General features: G+C 43.3%; 1 protein-coding gene across 7 annotated transcripts in view; it reads left to right on the top strand.

The window, feature by feature from the left end:
• The first annotated feature begins 5334 nt into the window (after nt 1-5334).
• Nucleotides 5335-8001, top strand: part of LOC140191079 (serine/threonine-protein kinase MRCK alpha-like) — a 596213-nt gene continuing 593546 nt past the window's right edge. For all 7 annotated transcript variants that reach the window (XM_072248222.1, XM_072248216.1, XM_072248164.1 and 4 more), the window contains exon 1: nt 5335-6256. In XM_072248222.1, the coding sequence (XP_072104323.1) occupies nt 6082-6256 (175 nt within the window). In that variant the 5' untranslated portion in view covers nt 5335-6081. The remainder of the gene's footprint in view (nt 6257-8001) is intronic.

Here is an 8001-nt window from a genome sequence, read left to right as displayed (position 1 = left end):
GGCAGCATATTGTACAATATTACAGGCAGAATACTGTACAGACAATGTTACAGGCAGCATATTGTACAATGTTACAGGCAGAATATTATACAATATTACAGGCAGAATAATGTACAGACAATGTTACAGGCAGCATATTGTACAATGTTACAGGCAGAATATTATACAATATTACAGGCAGAATAATGTACAGACAATGTTACAGGCAGCATATTGTACAATGTTACAGGCAGCATATTATACAATATTACAGGCAGAATACTGTATAGACAATGTTACAGGCAGCATATTGTACAATATTACAGGCAGAATACTGTACAATGTTATAGGCAAAGTATTAAATAAAGTTAGACAAAATTATTTTTGTTTTATTTAGAGGTATAGCACGGAACAGGCCCTTCTGGCTCACTGAGCTGTGGCGCCCAGAAACCCACCAATTTAACACCAGCCTAGTGGTTCCCAAAGTGGGTGACATCACCACCCCTCCCCCCAGAGCGGTAGGAGTTTCTAAGGGGAGACAAAGATAAAGGGGATGGGGGGGGTGGTAAGCATTCAGTACCAAGGGGGGCAGCTGAGGGATTACAGGCTTAACTTTAGAAATGAATTACTTATTATAATCATTTGATCCTCAGCGGCTTATAATTGATTACAATGATCATGTAATCACCCCATCTCTTGCTAAGCCACTATTCTCTTAGACTTTGCTCGAAGCACGCTGAATTGTTGAAAAGCAATGTGACACTTTTGTGTGTGGCATATCATGAGAAATCTGAACCGAAGAAGTGGTGTAGTTTCTGGGCTCAGCTTGTGCATTTTTTTCATTCACTACTGTGTTAGCGAGTATGATTCCCAAACTGTAATCATGCTGTGATGCAGTTCCTGTGAATCAGGGTAAAGTTTCAATAGGTAAAATTCAGAATGGTCTTGACTGCATTTCTCTAGACCACAGCCCAATTGAGATACCACTGCCCCACTTTATGTACCTTCAAGCAGAGTCAGGTTTTGACTGAGCTACAATAATGTCATAACTTTCCCCTTTATTGATCTTGAAGTTTGACTTAAAAGGTGATTGACCGTGGTCGTTAATCTGTAATGGAAATGGCAGAGGCTGACCAAATGAAAAAGAGTAGACAGTATAGTGTGGAGTATCTGAAATATGGATTTATACCAGCACCAAGCAACCAACAGCAGCCAATGTATCCATTTTGTGAAAAAGTGTTTTCAAATGAGGCAATGAAACCACCCAGGCTCCTTGAACATTTGAAGAGAATACACTCTGATAAAGCAAACAAGAACTTGGCTTATTATCAGTCACCTTGTGAAAACTTTCAGAAACGGAAAACACTTCAAAACATGTTTGCCAGCACATCACAACAAAGCAGTGATGTTTGCATGCTTCATACAACATCTCACCGCTCATTGCTAAATCTGGAAAGCCCCATTACAATTGGAGAAGAACTGATTCTGCCAGCAGTAACGCAGGTTCTGAGTACAGTTTTCCATAAATCACCAGACTGAATAATTAAAGCAATTCTGTTCAGCATCATCTCTGTTCAAAGATGAATAGATGAAATGTTTGAGAATGTGGAAGACATGTTGTGCAACATACACAAGAGAACAGAATTTGCTCTGCTGTTCAGCATTGCCAGGCAACAAATCTTTGCTTCATAAAATATGAAAAGCATGGTTCAAGGCTGTTATTTGCAAGGGGATTAGAAACGGACATGAAGGGAGAGTCAATATTTCAGGTTGTTGAGCAATTTTTCAAAGAGAAAGACATTTTGCTCACTAACATTCTTGCTTGTACAACAGATAGGGCATCAACAATGGCAGGACGCCACCATTGGGTTATTACTTGAAAAAGAAACTGTACCCAATGCATTTACCATTCATTGTGTAATTCATAGTTACCATCTTATCACAAAAAATGTAAGTTATCAGCTGCACAAATAATTAAATACTGTCATCAGAGTGGTAAATGGAATCAAGTCCCATATTCTCAATTCTTGACTATTTTGAGAGCTTTGTATTGGGAATGATGAACAGTTTGAACACTTGCTGTTGCACACAGAAGTCAAATGCTCTCAAAAGGACAGTGTCTGAGATGCTTTTATGCCCTTTTTGAAACAGTGATAAAATTATTTGAAGACTTGAATGCTTCATTCAGTAATCAAGTCAAGAACGTTATGTGTGGCAATGCTTCTTTCACAGAATTATTCACAAAGTTTGATGAAATCCATCTTCAGTTGAAATGATGCGAATATTATCAAAGTCAAATCAGTTGCCTCCACAACTCTGCCCAAGTTAATTCTATTTCAGCGCAACATCGGTCGTCACAACTTTTTCCAATGCCCAAGCCTCTTAGAGCTGTAAGAGAGAGAAAGAATACCAGATGATGATTTTCATGTTCACTGTGCCCCACCTGGGTGAGCTGCATAAAGACACATCAGGGAGATTTCAGGATCTACTCGCGATCCAAATTCCAGATTGGGTAATAAATCCATTCCTGAACACTTATAATGAGGAATTAACAGGAAGGACGGAGGAAAAACTGAACTCACTATAAAATGACTTTAAGCTGAAGCCATGTTCGAAACTTCATATCGAGAATTTTGGTTGCAGAAAAGAAATCTCTGAACACTCTCCTGCACTGTGGAAAAAGGCCAAGATGCTCTTTATTGCCTCTCCAACATCATGTTTACTGGAGTGCGGTTTCAATGCAGTTGTCCAACTTTCAAGGCAACAAGACCAACTGTAAATTACTGAACATGGGGACCTGAACCTCCTCCTGAGTGACATTCAGCCTGACGTTGAGAAGCTGATATCACCGCACCAAGTCCATCCATCCCATTTTAAAAACATAAGAGATAGGAGCAGGAGAAGGCTATCTGGATCAGCGAGCTGCTCTGCCATTCAATAAGATCATGGCTGATCTGGCCATGGACTCATCTCCACCTACCTGCCTTTTCCCAATAACCCTTAATTGCCTTACTATGCAAAAATCTTTTCAACCTTGTCTTGAATACATTTACTGAGGTATCCTCCAATTCTTCATCAGGCAGAGAATTCCAAAGATTCATCACTCCCTAGGAAAAGCAGTTCCTCCTCATCTCCATCCTAAATCTACTCCCCCAAATCTGGAGCCAATGTCCCCTAGTTCTAGTCTCACCCACTAGTGGAAACAATTTTCCTGCCTCTATCTTATCTATCCCTTTCATGATGGTGTACATTTTTATAAGATCTCCTCTCAACCTTCTGAATTCCAGTAAATACAGTCCCAGGTGACTCAATCTCTCCTCATAGTCTAACACCCTAATCTCTGGAATTAACCTGGTGAACCTCCTCTACACCGCCTCCAAAGCCAATATATCCTTCCTCAAGTAAGGAGACTAGAACTGCTTTTCTGAAAGGTAAAAAAAAGCATTGAAGTAATGAATAGTGGGACTACTAATATATATGCTCTAAAATTGTTGATGAAAATTGCTTTTTACTGTAATTGAAATATCTGTAGTTTTAAATATCTTTGAATATTTTTTACAACAATTTAACTACTTTGAACCTGCAGTTCCATTTTCATTCACTGTGCATCATAAATCAAAGTAGGTTTTTACGTAGTTGCTGGAAAGGGAGAGGGGAGCACTGGGGATGCGGTCTGGAAGCCAAAGGGGTGGTAATCCAAAAAACACTGTGAACCAGTACTCCAGCCCACTCACAAGAGAGACCAGTTAACCTACTAACCTGTGAATCTGCAGTTACACACTGCTAGTGTCAACACAATTTCATGAACTTTGATAAGAGTGATGATCTAAACAGAAACTTCCAAGAAAAGCACAATTGTGGGACACAGGAATTTCCCAAAAGTGAATTAGGAGTAGGAGCAAATTCTCCACCCCTCGCATCTGCTCTGCCATTCAGTAAAATCACAGCAGCTGTGGTTGCATTCCTGCTTGATCTATCATTTTATCTCCTTGCTGATCAAGAATCGATCTACCTCTACCTGGAAAATATTAAAAGATTTTGCTTCCAATATCCTTTGAGGAAGAGAGTAGATGATCCTCTGGGAGAGAGAAGATTATTTCAGCCCTGCCTCAAATGGGACCACTTTACTTATAAACAGCGACCCCTTCATTGACCAGCTTCTTCCATCTCTAAAGAAATACCAAGCTCCATATTTATTTTCCCAAAGTGTTTTGGGTTGTGTTTATATGTAGGAAAATATTCAGGGAGAAAAGGATTACAGAATCTGTAGGGTGTTTTTGGGATGTTGTGTTGATCTACCCAGACAAAACGGAGACTTAAAGCACTTAGAAACATATAACTTAGAAACACTTGCCCATATTGATTTCCAAAGGCCCCGTACCACAGTTTGTAAAGCTGGAATTTTCATTGATAATATGTATCAAATCAACGGGTTGAAAAAAAGGGTAATTGACCAATTGGATATAATTTTTAAACAGCCTCTTCTAATCCATTCCCACAGATACATCTAATAACTAAACCGCGGGGGTGGGGGGAGCGGGATGACCTGGAAAATTACATTGATGTATGACACAGCCGTCTTTTTGGTTGAGTGGAGGGAAACATGCTCTGCATTGAGTATTTCGTATCTCAAGGTGACATTAGCTAGCTGAAACAGAAACGTTTGCAAAATAAAAAGCAGAAGGTGGCGATTCTGGATACGCCGAGTTCTTTGCTGGGAATGACGAATGCAATCCCTATTCAAAGCCGCTTGTCATTGGAGTCTTCCGCCGTCATCACTTTCACACATTATTGTTCATATATATTGCTGACCGCTTGCGACACTTGCAAAATATCTATACGAGCACTGTATCCTTGAAGAAAGGACAAGATGCGCCGCTGGCGTCAGTGCAGGTGATGGGCGGGACTGCTCGTTTATTCTGGGCTTCCATCCCCATCACTGACTGTCTGGCCGTAGGTGAGATTCTGCGCAGGCGCGGTGCGGGGGACCCAAGGAGCACCCCCCCCCCAACACCACCCCACTCCACTCACCAGGAGTCCCTGGTCTTCCTGTATCCCGGTACTGTACCATGTGCGGTTCCGGACTCTAGTAATGGCTACCCCAGTGGGATTCCAAGCTCACACCTGACCCATCCTCCTTTTGACCTCCTGCTATCAGGAGGGTTGCCCCGAAAGATTTTGCTCAGCTGCCTCCCCCCCCGCAGGCGAATGACAAACTATAGCCTACACCTCACTTCTCCTCTCCCCAAATGAACGTCGGAGGTCGCCTCCCAGCCTACCAGCATCCCCTCCACGGTTCCTCCAGTATCCCGGCGTGCTGCGGAATGACCGGCGGGCTGGCGCGCTGTCCCCTCCCCCTTCTCGCTGTCCGTCAGTCCGCAGGGAGCGGCCGCCATGTTGGATCGCGGCTCACCTCAGGAGCGGCAGCGGCTGGAACGGAGCGGGGAGGTGATGCTCGAGTGAGGCGGGAGGAGACCGCCAGCCGGCTCGTAAGAGGAACAGTGCGGCCGCTTTTCAGTTGTTTTCTTTCTTTGTGCGCCGAGAGAAGCAAAGGAACAATATATACCAGGGCAAACAATAACAAGCCCCGGTGCAGATGTCGGTGTGTGTGCGCGGGGTGTAAAGCCGGGTGCCGGGCGCGATGCTGAAGCTCTGCATCTTGATGAAGCGGCGGGCTCGCTGAGCAGTGGCAGCGTTCCCTCTCCCTCCCCGCTCCCCGCCCCGCCTCCGGCAAGGACACCGACATCGAAACGAGCCCCACGAGCCAGGCCGGGATGGCCAAGCCCGGGGTGTGAGACTGCGGCCAACAGCCCTCGGGCCTCGCGGGGCAACTGAGATGGTGCCCAGGCGGATGTCTTCACCGGCATTACCGGCGCAGCTGGCTTCCAGCGGGACATTAACTACTGTTTGCAAATAAAGGGAGCCGCTGGCTTATAAATAAGCGAGTAGCCAAGCTTGAGAGTCTTCTTCCCTACCCCTCCCACCGCCTTCCTTTGCTGTCCTTTCATTAACCCCCCCCCTTCCGAGCAGGGGGAGGAGACGGCTTGTCCACCCCCGGCGCTGGAGGGAGCGAGCTGCCGGTTGCCTTTCCCTGGAGTCAAGATGTCGGCGGAGGTTCGCCTGAAGAAGCTGGAGGAGATGTTGTTGGACGGGCCACGAAGAAGCGGTCTGGCGGTCAGCGTGGAGACCCTGCTCGACATCATCGTGTGCCTGTACGATGAGTGCGCCAACTCCCCGCTCCGGAGGGAGAAGAACATCTCCGACTTCTTGGACTGGGGTGAGTCTCCAACCCCTCTACCGCCGACGGGCTTCGAGTTGCAGAGGTGGCCCATTCCCGGCTAGCAGAAGGAGATGAAGCTCTAATGTGTTCAGTGGGTTGGCAGCCTGGGTACGGTCCCAGTGTGAGGGATGAACCGTTCAGGGCTGGGATGAGAGGTTCTTTGATTCTTTGGAATCTTTTTACCCCAAAGGGCCATGGATGTTAATTCCTCAAGGGAATTAGCGGGTTTTAGGGTTGGGTAGGAAATCGGACGGAGGAATCTGTCATGGTATTGAACGGTGGAGCAGGAAGAAGGGGCTATATGAGCTCACTGTTCTCTGTATTTATTTGGGATATTTTCATATTAGATTTAATTTTTTTCAGGAAAGTGTGTCTCAGGATGGTGGTATGGGATAATTAGAGAGGAACAAATCAGTTTCTGATCTGGTATTGCATTTTTGTTTCATGAAAAAAAATTGTGCTTTGCTGCTCTGTTATTGCTCTGGAGTGGAAAAAAAGCGGTTTTGTAAACCAGCAAAATACATGGAAGAGTGCTCAGACTGCTGTCCTTTCTGATTTGTTTCAATTTATCAGCAATTAGTTTACAGGGTTACTTTTGAATATACTGCATCAGGAATGAAATAGAAGTGTGTCCATGTTTGCCATATACTCATGGTTATCAACACTAAATCCTAAAACACCTGTTTTCTGAGGGCGCTCTGTTTAATGGAGATTGTAACTAAATGTCACATAGCAAAATGATGCTCCAATTTTTCCCTTTATTATATAAAAGATATTGAACAGATGTTAGCTATCCTTGTATATAGGATGATGAACTTGCAGTACATAACATTTGGATTGACTGTGTGTTTTTATCCATATATACGTCCAGTTAATGGACACCACTTAATTGCTCACTGTGACAGTTAGAACTGGATTCCAGAATAAATTAATTCTGCACTTCTTCTAGCATGACAAGGGATTTGGTTAGGAATGTAATTGATAAAATGCACTGTAACTATGCACATAATGCTTTGTCACAATGCCCTCAGTGTTTTATTACTGTTATGCTGTGAAACAGTTGAGAAAAGAGGTTTTGTGCCCTTATTTATAGAACAATTAAAATATCTTAGAGCGGGTTGTAATCTTTGTTGTGATCATCAAGTTCCTTTACAATAGTTTAATGTATTATTACAAGATAAATATCCAAATTAACTTGACTCGTTTAAGCTAGTTCCATTTCGGAAAGGAAATCTTAAACAAATATTGAAGATTGACTATACGTGTGGGATAATTATTTAGGGGTATGCAATCTTTGGTACAAAATTATGGGAAACATTGAACGTTAAATTTCTTATCAGATTAGCTGGTCTCTGTTATGATGCGCAGTGTCAGAAGATAAAAATGTCTCTTCACTCATGGATGCATTTTATGCCCCCTCCTCCTTGTTCTTGATCAGTACCAGATTATTTGATACTAGGTTTCATCTCAGTGTTCATGTGGCATTAATGAATAAAATCCCTTTGTGGTTGGGCATCTCGGCTTTTTGTTGTGTTACAGTTCTCTGCAATACCTTTATATAATTGCAGTCATCTCTTCATCGAGATTAATCATGGGTGCAGGTGAAGCAATAATGACTTGGTTTGTCACTGAATGTGTAGTCCTGTGAATGTGTGATAAGTGTTCAAATCATTTTAAGTATTTTTGGTGAGGAACTCAATCAGAATTATGGGGAAAATTCTATGTATAGACCAGCAAACCTG

The sequence above is a fragment of the Mobula birostris genome, chromosome 2 (genome assembly GCF_030028105.1).
Source record: "Mobula birostris isolate sMobBir1 chromosome 2, sMobBir1.hap1, whole genome shotgun sequence".
NCBI classification, from domain to species: Eukaryota; Metazoa; Chordata; class Chondrichthyes; order Myliobatiformes; family Myliobatidae; genus Mobula; species Mobula birostris.
Note: the sequence above shows the minus strand (reverse complement) of the source record. Positions and strands in the feature narration are given on the sequence as shown.